The 14,438-nt window shown below is 66.2% G+C and overlaps 1 protein-coding gene across 1 annotated transcript in view; it reads left to right on the forward strand.

Annotated features, from left to right (window-relative positions):
• SPEG (striated muscle enriched protein kinase) overlaps positions 1–13,460 on the forward strand; it is a 107,872-nt gene extending 94,412 nt beyond the window's left edge. Inside the window, exons 34-42 of the mRNA XM_039495073.1 lie at positions 3,373–3,540; positions 4,084–4,206; positions 5,877–6,041; positions 6,358–7,042; positions 8,922–9,161; positions 10,359–10,582; positions 10,666–10,741; positions 11,621–11,770; positions 12,380–13,460. Of these exons, the coding sequence (XP_039351007.1) occupies positions 3,373–3,540; positions 4,084–4,206; positions 5,877–6,041; positions 6,358–7,042; positions 8,922–9,161; positions 10,359–10,582; positions 10,666–10,741; positions 11,621–11,770; positions 12,380–12,602 (2,054 nt within the window). The 3' untranslated portion in view covers positions 12,603–13,460. The remainder of the gene's footprint in view (positions 1–3,372; positions 3,541–4,083; positions 4,207–5,876; positions 6,042–6,357; positions 7,043–8,921; positions 9,162–10,358; positions 10,583–10,665; positions 10,742–11,620; positions 11,771–12,379) is intronic.
• Positions 13,461–14,438: the final 978 nt, after the last annotated feature.

Raw genomic sequence — 14,438 nt, forward strand, 5'->3', positions numbered from 1 at the left:
CCACAGGACCGGTGCCCGGGGGCCCAGGGCTGGGGGCTCTGTGCTCGCAGGACTGGAGCCCGGGGGCTCTGTGCCCGCAGGACCGGTGCCCGGGGGCCCAGGGCTGGGGACTCTGCATGTGGGACTGGTACCGGGGGCTCTGTGCGTGTGGGACTGGTACCGGGGGCTCTGTGCGTGTGGGACTAGTACCGGGGGCTCTGTGCCCACAGGACTGGTGCCCGGGGGCTCTGTGCCCACAGGACCGGTACCGGGGGCTCTGTGCCCGCAGGACCGGTACCGGGGGCTCTGTGCCCGCAGGACTGGTACCGGGGGCTCTGTGCTCCAGTACGAATAGGTCAAGCAGGTCCTCTCTGGTTTGGGCCCCAGCCGTCCACTTGCGGGCATATCCCTGCGCCCGGTTGACCAGTTGCAGGTATGTGACCTCCCGGGTCTTACGTTGACCCCGGAACCTCTTCCGGTACATCTCCGGGGTCAGCCCAAACTCGCGGAGCAGGGCCTCTTTGAACAGGTTGTAGTCCCCCGCCTCCGCCCCTTTCATTCGGCTGTACACCTCCACGGCGGTGGAGTCCAGTAAGGGGGTGAGGAACTGGATCCTGTCTGCAGGGTCAACCCGGTGCAGCTCACAGGCGTTCTCAAAGGCCGTCAGGAAGGTGTCTATGTCCTCCCCCTCCTTACGCCGGGCCAGGAAGTTCTTATCGAAGCTCTTTGTAGGCTTGGGCCCCCCCTCACTCACCACTGCCGGGGCCTCCCTGCTTTTCAGCTGGGCCAGGTCCAGCTCATGTTTGCGTTGTTTCTCCCTCTCCCTTTCCTCGAATTCACGCTGCTTCTGCCGGTCCTCCATCTCCATCAGTTTGATCTCTCTCTCCAAGTCCAGCCGCCTGAGTTCCACGGAGGCCAAGCGTCGCCGGGATGATTCCCGGCTGGCCGGGGGGGTCACGGTGCCCTCGGTAGCTGGGCTCCCCCTCCCCCTAGGCCTAGGGGTGGGAGGTCTCGGGGAGCCCTCAGCGGCCGGCTGACCACTCCCAGCGGGGACAGACACTGGTGCCTGCGCTGCATCTGCCCGGCTGCTTCCCTCAGAGACAGGGACCGGTTCATCCCTGCGATCTCTCTCCTCCAGCCGGGCAATTAGCTGGTCCTTGGTGAGCTTCCCACAGTGCAGCCCCCTCTGCTTGCACAGCTCCACCAGCTCACACTTGCGCTGCTGGGAATACATCTTCCTGCTGGCCACTCGCAGGCCGGGGTGCTCGCCGCTCCCCACGGGTTCCAGGGGGACCCCTCGTGTGCCAGTCCGTGAGGTCACCCCCGCTCTGCCAGGGTCGAGCTGCAGACTCCTTCGCCCCGGGGATCGCTCACTGTGATCCCCCGGGGGGACCCTGTTACTGCAAAGTCCTGCTCTCTGGCCACACTCGCCCAGGGGTGAATCGCCCCTTCGTTTTACTGCTCCCCAGTCACTTACTGCAGGAAGCGCCGTCCACGGGGTGCCGCCAATCCCACCGCTGCCACCAGTTGTCACAGAGTGTGGGGGAGTCCGGCCCTGCACCCCTCTTCCTGGGACCCACAGTGACTCTCAGCCAGCCAGTAAAACAGAAGGTTTATTGAACAACAGGAACACAGGATACAGCCCAGCTTGTGTTCAGAGCCAGGACCCCTCAATCTGGCCTATCTGGGGGGTTCAGGGTGCTTGGATCCCAGCCTAGGATCCCCTGTAAACCCACCACCCAGCTCCCAAACTGAAGACTGACTCCACTCCACCCTTCCCTTTGTCTAGCCCCAGCCAGAGGTGACGACCTCCCCTCCCCCAGGCCAGGCTCATGTTACAGCTGCAGACCTGGCTCTCACCTACCAACCACACAGACAGTCCCTATTCCATCACACCTGGACCCCCAGGATCGGGGCCTCGGCCCCAGCGTGGGGACAGGCTCTGGGGGGGCCCGTCAGCCGGCCAGGCCCCCGAGGGGTCTCGCTCTCCCTCCAGAGGAAGCCACGCGGCTTCACCGCCTCCTGGGGCTGGACCCCTGGAGCTGCAGCCCCCCTGCCTCTCCCATGAGCCCCGGGCAGCGAGTCCCCCGGAGACAAACCCCAATGGAGACTTGTACCATCTTGGGGGGCAGCGCCCCCTCCACCAGCGTCTGCAGGGACCCGCAGCCAGCGTGGGCCGACAGGCGGGTGATGAGTCACCTGGACCAGCCCCGGGAGCCCAGAGAACAGAAAGTTACAGCGAGACCATCCTGGTCAGCCCAGAGCCCCCCGTCCCTCTGACCTCCCTTTGTCCCAAGGCAGGTGAACCCAGAGTCCTCGGCAGCCAGCACTTAACTTCCTGCCCCCGCCCCGCCCCCGCTCCCCGCCCTTTGTTCCCGAGCCCAGCGGGGGATGCGGCTCAGCTCCCTGCCCAGGGGTGGGGGGTGCAGATCTCTCTGGGGCGCTGGTTGCTGGGCATCTGTGTCTGGGCAGTGGGATTTGCCACTGTCTTCTCAGAGCTCCACTGATATGGGAGCTAAGGCCCAGACAGCTGGGAGCCTGTCACCCCTGTGTTAGCCTGCCCAGAGAGCGACAGGCCTCTCTATCCCCAGGTAACTGCAGCACATAGGGGAAACTGAGGCACATACAGGGTTCATAAAAATATTACACAAAATTCCCAGGTTGTCACACCTAGTCCCTTTGGTCTGGGGTTCTCCCCCTGCTGCCGGGTGCTCCCAGAGGATGCGGGGAGTCGCTGTCGGGGAGGAGACCGGCACAAGACGAGTCTTTAGGCTTTAGTTGATGGTTTCTCCATCCAGATGTGGGGTGTTCCCAGCTCTGAGCCAAGCCTAGCCCGGCTGCTGTCACTGGCTCCTCTTTCAGGGAGAGCGTAAAAATTGCTGTGGGAGAGCAGCTCTTCCATCAGTGTCCAGCCCCGGCCGGGCGCCCGCTCAGCTCGCCCGGCCCGACGGGGAAGTGAGAGGGAGGCAGGCGTTCGCCAGCATCCAGACACGAACTCCCGGTTCTGGTCCCTGTCCTATCGCTGCGAACCCGCAGGCCAGCTGGGCAGATCCCAGCCCCGTCTGGCTGAGCCCTCGGGACCTAGCCATGGGCTGGTGCCTGGCCTGCCTGTGTCACGCCCGTGTGTGCCCATTTCTCAGCCCCTCTCCCTGGTGAGCCTGTGCTGCCGGCTCTGTTCAGGGACCGAAACCTCCCTTGGACCTAAACCCGCAGGAGGCAGAGGGAAGGGGCCTCGGGCCGGTGCCTGCCGGGCGCTCTGATGCCCAGGTGGAGGTTGTTTGGGTATCAGGCCTGCCATGGGGCGGGGGTGCTGCTGCGCAGCTCTGAATGCCGAGCAGCCAGGGGGCTGGGGTCTCGCTGCCGGCCAGCCCTGCTCATCCTCCCTCCCCACAGACAAGCAGGCGCTGGTGTCCGACGCCGCGGTGAACGTCGTCTCGTGTAAGGATGGCCGCCAGCTGCTCTCCATCCCCAAGACGTGCAGGAAGGATGCAGGCCTGTACGAGTGCACCGCTGCCAACGCCCTGGGCACGGCCACCAGCTCGTGCACTCTGGCCGTGGCACGTAAGGGCCCTGGGCGCGGGAGGGCGCTGGCTGCAGCGGGTCCTGTGGGGCGGCCAGGATCGGAGCCGCCCCGTTCCTGCCCAGGGAGCGCTCGGGGGGGGGGGGCTGCCAGGCCCTGTCTGCCAGGCCCCCCTGCAGCCACTGCCCCAGGGCACTCGGGCAGGAGCCAAGGGATGGAGGGTCTGTCTGAGGCCTCCACCAGGGCTGAGCGGGGTGGGGAACAGTGCAAATTACCGGGGCCCGGTGGTCTGGAAGGGGGCCCAGGGCCTGGCTTCGTCGCCCCTGTTTAGCCGGGCCGCCCTTGCTGGGGGGCCCGAACCTGCTCCCCGCAGCCCTGGCCCCCGCGCTGCGGGCGAGGCAAATGCCAGCAGTGCAGACCCGGGGGCTGGTCACTCGACTGGCGAGTAGGCCCCAGCCCTCTGGTGCCACCAGCGCTGCCTGTGACCCTGGTCTGGCTAGGCCGGCCCGGCCCCCTCCCTGACCCCTCTCCATTCCCTGCCTCCCCCTCGGCCCCCCATGACAGTGCGCTCTGTCTCCTGCCAGGCCTGCCGGGGAAGCCGGGCACCCCGGAGATCCCTCAGAAGTACAAGAACACGGTGCTGGTGCTGTGGAAGCCTGCGGAGAGCCGGGCCCCTTGCACCTACATCCTGGAGTGCAGACTGAACGGTACGAGGCCTCCCGCGCCAGCCGGCACCACCTGGGCCCCTGGGCAGGGCTGGCAGGGCCTGGGTTCCCCGGGGGCAGCTCCGGGACCGCGCTCGTCAGTCCCCTCAGCCCTGTGCTGCTCTCCCATGACTGGTGCTGGGTCCCCAGGGTACAACCTGGGACTGTGGGGCCAGCAGCAAACCCCTCCAGGTGCTGTGATCACTCAGCACAGCCGCATGCGGAGCCCTGCACCCAGCTCGATTGCATGAATGTTCCCGGAGCCGATCACACAGGGAAAGGCACCAGCCCAGCCCCCCGGCTCCCCAGCCTTGCACCCCGGAGCTGTATCGTCCGGCCCCGGGCAGACGCCTGGCCAAGTTCATTACCCAGTCGCCCTCCCTCCCTGTGCACAGGGCACGCACCAGCCGTGGTAACCTGGGCTGAGATTTCCCCAGCTCTGGTTTAGGTGAAGTACAAAGCAGGTTTATTCACTACAGGAAGGTCGGGTGGAAGTGGGAGGCATCAAAGGTCAGAGGCAGGTACCAGAGACAATAACCTATATGGGCCCAGTCTGAATCTTAAAGCTTATTCCTAGGCCCTGCCAGTGTCACGGGCCAGGAAATTAGCCCTTCCTGTGAAATCTCCTCTCCCCCATGCCACCGGGGGCGTCCCAGCTGCGAGTCCCGCCTGGCTGGGGAGGGACAGGACTTGTCCTTCCCCTGCTCAGGGGAGGGGGGATCAGACCCACCTCTGGGGACCTTTCGGGTTGGGACCCCCACGGTTACAACACCGTGAAACCTGAGGTGTAACTGACTGAAAACATGAAATTAACCGATTTTCCCACTCTCTGGCTGTGAAATTGATCAAAATGGCTGGTGAGTTTGGTAGGGCCCGACTTACACTAGGCAGCATTTGCATCAAGCACTTTTCTCACCCCACCGGATGTCACAGGTCTTCACACGCTGGCTTCTCTCTCCAGCCTGGGGCCAGTCTCCTCAGCTGGAGTCTCTGTCGTCCCCGTGTTCTTGTGGCTTCCCGTGTAGCTGGGGGAGGAGAAGGCCAGGGCATGCCGCCCCCGTCCCCTATTTGATACCCTCAGCCCGTGTGCCCAGACGTGCCTGGGGGGCTTTGCTGAGTCGCAGAGCTGAGCAGCTCCATTGTGCGGCGCTCGCACCATTGTCACTGACTTGTAACCGCTCGATTCCTGCTCCCCTGCTGGTCACTGATCCCTGGACACTCCTGGCAGCAGAGACTCACCAGGGGCCACCATTCAGCCCCGTCTCCTCCCTTCAGACGTGAACAAGGGGCTCAGCAGATCACACAGCGCCCGTGGCCTGCTCTGTGTGAGAGCTCGCACCCCTGTAGGGGGGTCACAGGCTGTTAGGTGTCACAGGATCTCTGCAGTCTCCAGGCCTCGGGGCCTACGCAGCTCAGGGGTCTGTGGGCAGAGGCACGGGCACCGGCTGCTGGCCCCGCACTGGAGAGCCCCCGGCAGCCCTTCTGAGGGCCGAGGAGCCCCAGCAGCACCTCCGGGTGCCTGCCCCTGCTGCAGGGATGGGATTGAGGACCCTGCTAGGGGCCCCTGCTGCCCAGACCCAGGGCACCATCTCCCTGCAGATCCCAGCGCTGCGTCGAGCTCCCACCGCAGCCAGTGCCCAGCCGGGCGCTGACGGCTGCACGTCCCTCCCCAGGGGAACGCGAGTGGAAGACCATCGGCTCGGGCATCCCCGACTGCTACTTCAACGTGACGGAGCTGCCCGCCAGGAGCACGGCCAGCTTCCGGGTCGCCTGCGTCAACAAGGCCGGCCAGGGGCCCTACAGCAACCCCTCGGCGACGGTGGCCATCGAGCCCGACGGTGAGCGAGCTCCTGGGGGCCCTGGCCCAGCCCCACCCCCAGCGCAGGCAGCAGAGCCAGGCCGGGGACATGGGGATCGTGGGGCACTGGGTGGGGGTGGGGCCTGTTTGTGTGTCGTGGACCAAACTAAAGTGGGGGGTCCCCCTAGCAGGCGGGGGGGGCATGTGCTGGCCTCTGGGGAGGGGTGGGGGGCTCCCAGCTGCCCTGCTCCATGGCTGCGGGGGTTGGGGGGATCCTGGTCGCTGCCCCCCATCTCCCCATGGGCGGGGCGGGGCAGGGTGCTCACTGGCCGTCTGCTCTTTTGTTCGCTGTCTAGATCCCAGCGCTGCCCCCAAGAGAGCCGCTTCCAGCCGCTTCACCCAGCCCCCTCCTGCCCAGCCCGCACCCCAAGCCGTGGGGGCCCCTCCCCCCACCCCACCCCGCAAGCACAAAGGGGTCGTGCACATGCCCGGCCGGGCACCACAGGCGCCTGTTCCCGGGGGCGCCTCTGCCGCCATCCAGCCGCCTCCCCGTGCCGAGGCAGAGCCTGCCCCCCAAGAGCAGCTCAGCCCCCCTGCCGCCCCCCCAGCAATTGCTGGGTCTGGCTCCCCAGAGCTGGCGTTAACGCCATCCAGGGCTGCCCCTCCGCGCCCCCTCGCCACCCACACAACCAGCCAGGCGGTGCAGGGCTCAGCCGCCCCTCCAGCCCAGCCCCCTTCCCGGCTCTCCCCCATCGCTCCAGCATCGGCCACGCCCGTGTCCCCCTCCCCCAAAGCGGCGCCCATGTACATGGTCACCTCCTTTGTCTCCATGCCGGCTGCGACGCCCCCCACGGAAGCCCCGTCCCCTCTCCCCAAAGAGGCGGTGCCATCGGCCACGCGCTTCCCGGGCCGGAGCGCCACCCCGAGCAGGGAGCCCGGCGGCCCCGCCAGCAGGCGGAGCCCCCCAGAGGCACAGGAGGGCACAGCGCTGCGCCAGGGGGTCCCCCAGAAGCCTTACACCTTCCTGGAGGAGAAAGCGAGGTTAGTGCTGGGGTTCGGCCGGAGCAGCTCCTGGGGTCCCCGGCCGTGTGCCACGCTCTGCATTGCCTCGGGGGGGGGAGGGGATCTGAGAGAGCGAGATCCAGGGGGGCCCACCTGACCCTGTGTCCCGGCATCACGGACCCCCAGGATCGGGGCCACGGCCCCAGCGTGGGGACAGGCTCTGGGGGGGCCCGTCAGCCGGCCAGACCCCCGAGGGGTCTCGCTCTCCCTCCAGGGGAAGCCGCGCAGCTTCATCACCTCCTGGGGCTGGACCCCTGGGCCTGCAGCCCCCCCGCCCCCCCCATGAGCCCCGGGCAGCGAGTCCCCCGGAGACAGACCCCGAGGGGGACTTGTACCATCTGCAGGGACACGCAGCCAGCGCGGGCCGACAGGCGGGTGACTCGTCACCCGGACCAGCCCCGGGAGCCCTTGGGCGCCCGGAGAAGTGGAGGTTAAAGCATCGGCCAGAGCCCAGGCACAGGCAGGGAGCCCCATGGCCCAGGCTCTGCCTCAGGCTGCCCCAGCCGGGGCACAAGGCCGGCGGCTGGCCCAGGGCTGAAGAGCTGTGGTGCAGCCCGTGGGGCTCGGCGGGAGGCCGGGCGCTGGGGCCTGGGTCACAGTCCTGCAGCCCGAGCCCGAGGGAGCTGACCCGGGCCAGCCGCAGCCAAACCGTGGGGCTGTTCTCCCTGTGTCTGACGAGCTCGGCTGGGAGCCCCCGCTCCTGCCAGCAGCCGGCTCTAATCCCCCGTCCCTGTTCACTGGCTGGGGGTTGTGCCCCCCCCCCCCGTGACTGGCTTTGCTGGGATTCCCCACGGATGTGGGGCTGGGCCAGGCCAGTCCTTGGTAACCACCCCCCCCAGACAGCCCGGCGACATTCACACCGACATCTCTGAGCCTCCCCGAGAGCAAACCGCCCCCCAGTAACCAAGCAGCTTGTTGGGGAAACCAACACACCAACGCTTCCCCCTTGGCCACGCCCAGGTCGCCCTGGAGCACCTGCCCCACAGCCTGGGGCTCTCCCCTTTGTGGGGTGCAGGCTGCGGCCTGGCAGCCTGCAAGTGGCCCCTGGAATCCGGGCTCAGCAGGTGAAGACCGGCCTGGCGCCCAGCCCAGTTTCTCCGGCAGTGCCAGCACCGGTGTGGCAGGGCTCCCTGGGCTTGGCTCCGGGCAGGGGTGGGAGGGACGCGGGGGGGGGCAGGGAGATGTCCCCGGCATGGCTGCTGCCGGGCCTCACCGAGGCAGCTCCCTGCTGGGTTTGGGGTTCGATCCCCCCAGGCCCAGCCTGGTTCTTCCCGTAGCTTTTGGGTCAGGTCTGGTCCCTGGCACCAGCCGGCATCTCCCCAGCTCAGTCCTGGCCCCCTTGGCTCTCGCCCTCGGGCAGCCCACCCCACTGGCCCCCTTGGCCAGTTTCCTCCCCGGCAGGGAGGCCAGGGCAGGAGCTGCCCCCCGCCCGCGGGAATCTGGAGTCACTCTCGGCCCACGCGGTAAGTGGTGGGGGGGCTGCCAGACGTGCCCCTGCGCCCAGCAGACCCAACCTGCCCCCCACGGGCCTGGCCTCCACCTCAGCTCCTTGTTTTCCCGCTGCTCTGCACGGCCGGTCTCCGGCACAGGGGTGGGCGTTGCTGGACACCAGAGATCCAGGCAGGTCTCTGCAGAGATTAAACAACTTCCCCTCCCCCAGTCAAACACGCAGCACAGGGGAAACTGAGGCACACACAACATTAAGAGAATCCCCACGTGGGGGGAGCTGGGGAGCCTGGCGACTCTGCCTTCGCTCTGTGTCCGCACAGCGGTGCCTAGAGGCGCCTGGGGGGCTGTCCCTGGCTAGGACCCCTTGCAGCCCCGCTGCGCAGCCGGTGCCGACGGCTCTGTCCCCTAGGGGCCGGTTCGGGGTGATCCGGGAGTGCAAGGAGAACGCCACCGGGAAGCACTTCATGGCCAAGATCATCCCCTACGAGGCGGAGAAGAAGCAGAGCGTCCTGCAGGAGTACGAGATCCTCAAGGGGCTGCACCACGAACGCGTCATGGGCCTGCACGAAGCCTACATCACCCCCCGCTACCTGGTGCTGATCGCCGAGCACTGCGCCGGCAAGGAGATCCTCTACCACCTCGTGGACAGGTGGGGGCGGGGCTGGGCCCTGCGCTGGGGGGGGTGGGGCTGGGCCTTGGGCTGGGGGGGGGGATGGGCCCAGTGGGGGTTGGGGGATGGGCCCAGCAGGGGACGGGGGGATGGGCCCTAGCAGCAGGGGCCCAGAGGGGGCGGGCACTGACCCCCTGTAATGATGCAGTTCTGGTGGGACCCAACTGAGAGTGTCAATTCAGGACAAATCGCTCAGAGCCGCAGTCACAGCCCCAGGCTGGGTCCTTTGCACCAAACCAGCCAGACAGGGAGGACGTCGGTCTCACCCCACTGGCCAACCACAGTCACACGAGCAATTCCCTTGGACACTCCAGTCTCCCAGCATCACCACCAGTGCACTCGTCCTGGGGATAAATGGTTATGAAAACCAACACCCCAGTAAAAGAAAAAGGTTCCCTCGATCCCAAAGGACCAAGCCCCAGACCCAGGTCAATATACACATCCGATCTTACCCACCAATCACGCTGGTGCCAATCCTTTAGAATCTAAAATCTAAAGGTTTATTCATAAAAGGAAAAAGAGCTGAGAGCTAGAATTGGTTACATGGAATCAATTCCATCCAGTGATGGCAAAGTTCTTAGTTCAGGCTTGTAGCAGTGATGGAATAAACTGCAGGTTCAAATCAAGTCTCTGGAACATCCCCCGCTGGGATGGGTCAGTCAGTCCTTTGTGCAGAGCTTCAGTTTGTAGCAAAGTCCCTCCAGAGGTAAGAAGCAGGATTGAAGACAAGATGGAGATGATGCATCAGCCTTATATAGGCTTTTCCAGGTGTAAGAACCTCTTTGTTCTTACTGTGGAAAATTACAGCAAAATGGAGTCTGGAGTCACATGGGCCAGTCCCTGCACTTTGCTGAGTCACAAGGCGTGTCTGCCTTCTCTCCATGGGTCAGTTGTAGCTGATGGTCCTTAATGGGCCCTCAAGCAGGCCAGGCAGAGCTGACACCAGGTTGTCTGGGGTGTCCCCAGCAGCACAGCACGTGTGTGAAGCACAGACAGGACAGAGCTAATACTCATAACTTCAACTACAAACCGACACCCCCCCCCAGACAGCACAATCCTAACCAGCCACCCAGAACCTTCCATAGACACCTCATTTGACCCCCTTTATACAAGATTTGGTGCCGCTCCAGGCCCTTGGTTGCAGCCCTGGTCTATATGGCCCCTCCCTCCCCGCAGGTTCCGCTACTCGGAGGACGACGTGGCCGGCTACGTGCTGCAGCTGCTGCAGGGGCTGGAGTACCTGCACGGGCACCGCATCGTGCACCTGGACATCAAACCCGACAACGTGCTCGTCGCCTACAGCAACGCGGTGAAGATCATCGACTTCGGCAGCGCCCAGAGCTACAACCCGCTGGTGCTGCGCGGGCTGGGGCGCCGGGTGGGCACGCTGGAGTTCATGGGTGAGTGCTCTGCGCAGGGGGCGAGTGACCCCCGATCGCCCGGCCGGCCGGAGCCTGACCCGCTCCCCTGCTCTGCCCCGCAGCTCCGGAGGTGGTGAAGGGAGACCCGGTGGGCCCTGCGGCCGATCTCTGGGGGCTTGGCGTGCTCACCTACATCATGTGAGTCCCCTGCGGGGCGCGGGGGGGCCGGGGCTGGGGCCTGCGTGGGGATGTACAAGCTGAGGGCGCCCATGGAGCTCGGGTGCGGGGCGTACAGGGGAATGAGGCGCAGGGCAGGGCACAGCCTGGTCTCTGTCTAACGCAGGGGGCTGCGGGTCAGGAGTGAGGGGCACCGGCTGGGGGGGCTGGGCTGGGCTAGCAGGGGCTGCAGGTCGGGAGTGAGGGGCACCGGCCGGGGGGGCAGGGCTGGGCTAGCAGGGGCTGCAGGTCAGGAGTGAGGGGCACCGGCAGAGCTGGTGGTGGGGAGCCCAGGGCTGGGAGCAGGGGCTGCAGGTCGGGAGTGAGGGGCACCGGCAGAGCTGGGGGGAGCCCAGGGCTGGGCTAGCAGGGGCTGCAGGTCGGGAGTGAGGGGCACCGGCAGAGCTGGGGGGAGCCCAGGGCTGGGCTAGCAGGGGCTGCAGGTCGGGAGTGAGGGGCACCGGCAAAGCTGGGGGGAGCCCAGTGCTGGGCTAGCAGGGGCTGCAGGTCGGGAGTGAGGGGCACCGGCAGGGCTGGGCTAGCAGGGGCTGCAGGTCGGGAGTGAGGGGCACCGGCAGAGCGGCGGGGTGATGTCCCTGGGGGATCCAGCCCTGAACCAGTGAGCGCTGGTTGCCCCTTCACACCCTGCATTTAAAGTCTGAGGCACTGCGGGATTGGGGTGTTTCTGGCCTGGCCCTGGGTTCAAGGGACGCCAGCATTAATCCCCGCGGTGGGGCCAAAGCAGAGGCCTGGGCTGGCGGCAGCGCCGGTGCCGGGCTGTGTCCGTGGCAGCCAGCCGGGCGCGCAGCCCGTGGTGCAGGGACCGGGGGGCTCCTCACCCCCTGTGGTGCCGGTCCCCAGGCTCAGCGGCCGGTCGCCGTTCTTCGAGCTGGATCCCATCGAGACTGAGAACAGGATCCTGGCCGGGCGCTTCGACGCCTTCAAGCTGTACCCCAACGCCTCGCAGGGCGCCGCCCTCTTCATCCGCAAGCTGCTCTGCATCTGCCCCTGGTGAGCGGCCCCGGCACAGCCCCCGCCAGGCCCCGGCACAGCCCCTGCCAGGCCCCGGCACAGCCCCCCCACCAGGCCCCGGCACAGCCCCCCCGCCAGGCCCCGGCACAGCCCCCCCGCCAGGCCCCGGCACAGCCCCCGCCAGGCCCCGGCACAGCCCCCCCGCCAGGCCCCGGCACAGCCCCTGCCAGGCCCCAGCCTGCCTCTCGCACACCCCGCGCCCGGCCGCTGGGCTGAGAGGGGCTGGGAGCCAGGACGCCTGGGTTCTATCCCAGCTCGGGGGTGGGAGTGGGGGCTAGGCCAGGGGCCTCAAACTGGGGGTCGCGAGGTTATTACATGGGGGGTCACGAGCCGTCAGCCTCCACCCCAGACCCCGCTTTGCCGCCAGCGTTTATAAGGGTGTTAAATACATCAAGTGTTTTTAACTGGTCGGGGCAGGGGGGTCGCGCTCAGAGGCTGCTCTGTGCCGGGCTCACCAGGCCAAACGTTTGGGGGCCGCGGGGCTGGGGGGCTGGAACAGGGCGCGTGGGAGTCAGGCCTGGCTGGGCTGGGGCTCCCCGGCAGGAGACGCGGCCGGTCCCTCACCCCGGCTCTCCCTGGCTGTCGCAGGAGCCGGCCCACCAGCAAGGACTGTTTTGCCAACCCCTGGCTGCAGGACGCCTACCTGATGAAGCTGCGCCGCCAGACCCTGACCTTCACCACCAACCGGCTCAAGGAGTTCCTGGTGGAGCACCAGCGGCGGCGCGGCGAGGCCGTCACCAAGCACAAGGTCTTACTCCGCTCCTACCGCGGCTCCGGCAGCCAGCCGCCCCCTGCGCCGGTCACGCCGTAGCCCCGCCCCCCCGCCGCGACGGAGGAGTCGAAGGAACATTCCAGGGGCCGGGCCCGCGGCTCCGGCAGGGCTGGGCCGCTCGGGGCGCAGAGGCGCGTTTGCCCGGGCACCGTGGGCCCCTCCGCCCAGCAGAGTCGGCACCGCCGGGGGCTCACTGCTCCCGCTCCTCCTGCAGGGGGCCTGCTGCAAGGGGCGGGACTTCCTGGTTTGCTGTGCCTGAGGACAGGAAATGCTACGCAAACAGCTGGACTTCCAGGACTAGGGGCTGGCGGGCTGTGGGGGAGGGGAGACGGGCGCCCAGCAGCAACCTGTCAAGGGGGGAGATGGAGGGCCGGGGGCAGGAGCCGTGACGATGGGAAGCCACCAGCATTGTCTGCCCTTTGCGATGTGTCCCCCGGGTTTGGGGGGGCCCGGCCCGGCCCGTGGGGTTCCACCGCCGTTACGTTTCTCCCTCCAGCGCCCTGCGTGCTCTGGGGCTGGGCTGGAGGGCTGCTCACGTGCCCTGTAAGCGGAGCCGCGTCCGTGGTGCTCACTGCCTCCCTCCTGCACCTCTCGGGGGCGCTGTCGCCCCAGTTTGGCTGTCCAGCACCGGCCCCACTCGGTGGCCTCCCTCCCTGCCCCACACGCCCACAGGCTGCCAAATGGGGAGTTTGCATCTGTGCTGAACATGGCTGAGCTAGTTGTGTGACCCCCAGCATCCAGCGCCTGCCCCCCCACACACACACACAGCTCGGGCCCCAGGGAGCGGCTACAACACACCTGCAAGGGGGGGGCATTTTGACTGAGGGCAGCCTGTGGCTTCAGTTCCATCGGAAGTCAGGGAAGCTGGTGCCCATTATGGATGAGGGCAAACTGAGCAGCCCCGGCACCTGGGGAGCTGCTAGGAGTCACCTGCCGTCTCCGGCCACAGTCTGACACGCAGAGCGATGCCCGTGTGCCCCTGTGCACACACAGTGACACGCCTCTACATGCACACACTCCTGTACACACGCACAGCGACATGCCTGTTCACATGTACAGTGACTCCCCTATGCACACACAGCAACATGCCTGTATCCCCCCCCCCACAGTGACGCCTGTACAAATGAACACACAGGGACACACCTGTTCATACGTACACACACATGCCTGGACACATGTACAGTGAATCCCCTATGAATGCACAGTCACATGCCAGTATGTCCCATGCACACACAGTGATGCCTGTACACATGTTCACACAGCCAGGGACACACCTCTACACACACACAACAACACGCTTCTACATACACACACCTGTACAAATGCACAGTGACTCCCCTATGAATGCAGTGATGCCTGTACACACACAGTGACACACCTGCATGTATGAATGCGCCTGTACTCATGTACACACAGACAGGGACACACCTGTACACAGCAATGCTCTGTACACACACAGTGACACACCTGCATGTACATGCACAAGCAGGTACATCCCCCCCCCACAGCGACGCCTGTACTCACGTACACACACACAGCAATGCTCTATGCACACACAGCGACGCCTGTACTCACGTACACACAGACAGGGACACACCTGTACACAGCAATGCTCTGCACACACAGCGACGCCTGTATACATGCACAGTGACACACCTGTACACACACAGCAATGCTCTGTGCACACACAGCGACACACCTATATACACACGACACCCCCATGCACACGCACACACACCTGGAGTGTGGCGACACAGAACGACACTCCCCCATATGCCCCCCTGTGCTGCCCAGCACCAGGCAGTTCCCAGATAACTGCCCCCCCCCCAGGGCTCTGCCCCAGGGCTGCCCGCCCAGGTCTCTGCGCCAGCCACC

This window comes from Mauremys reevesii, linkage group 11 (genome assembly GCF_016161935.1).
Source record: "Mauremys reevesii isolate NIE-2019 linkage group 11, ASM1616193v1, whole genome shotgun sequence".
In the NCBI taxonomy this organism is placed as follows: Eukaryota; Metazoa; Chordata; order Testudines; family Geoemydidae; genus Mauremys; species Mauremys reevesii.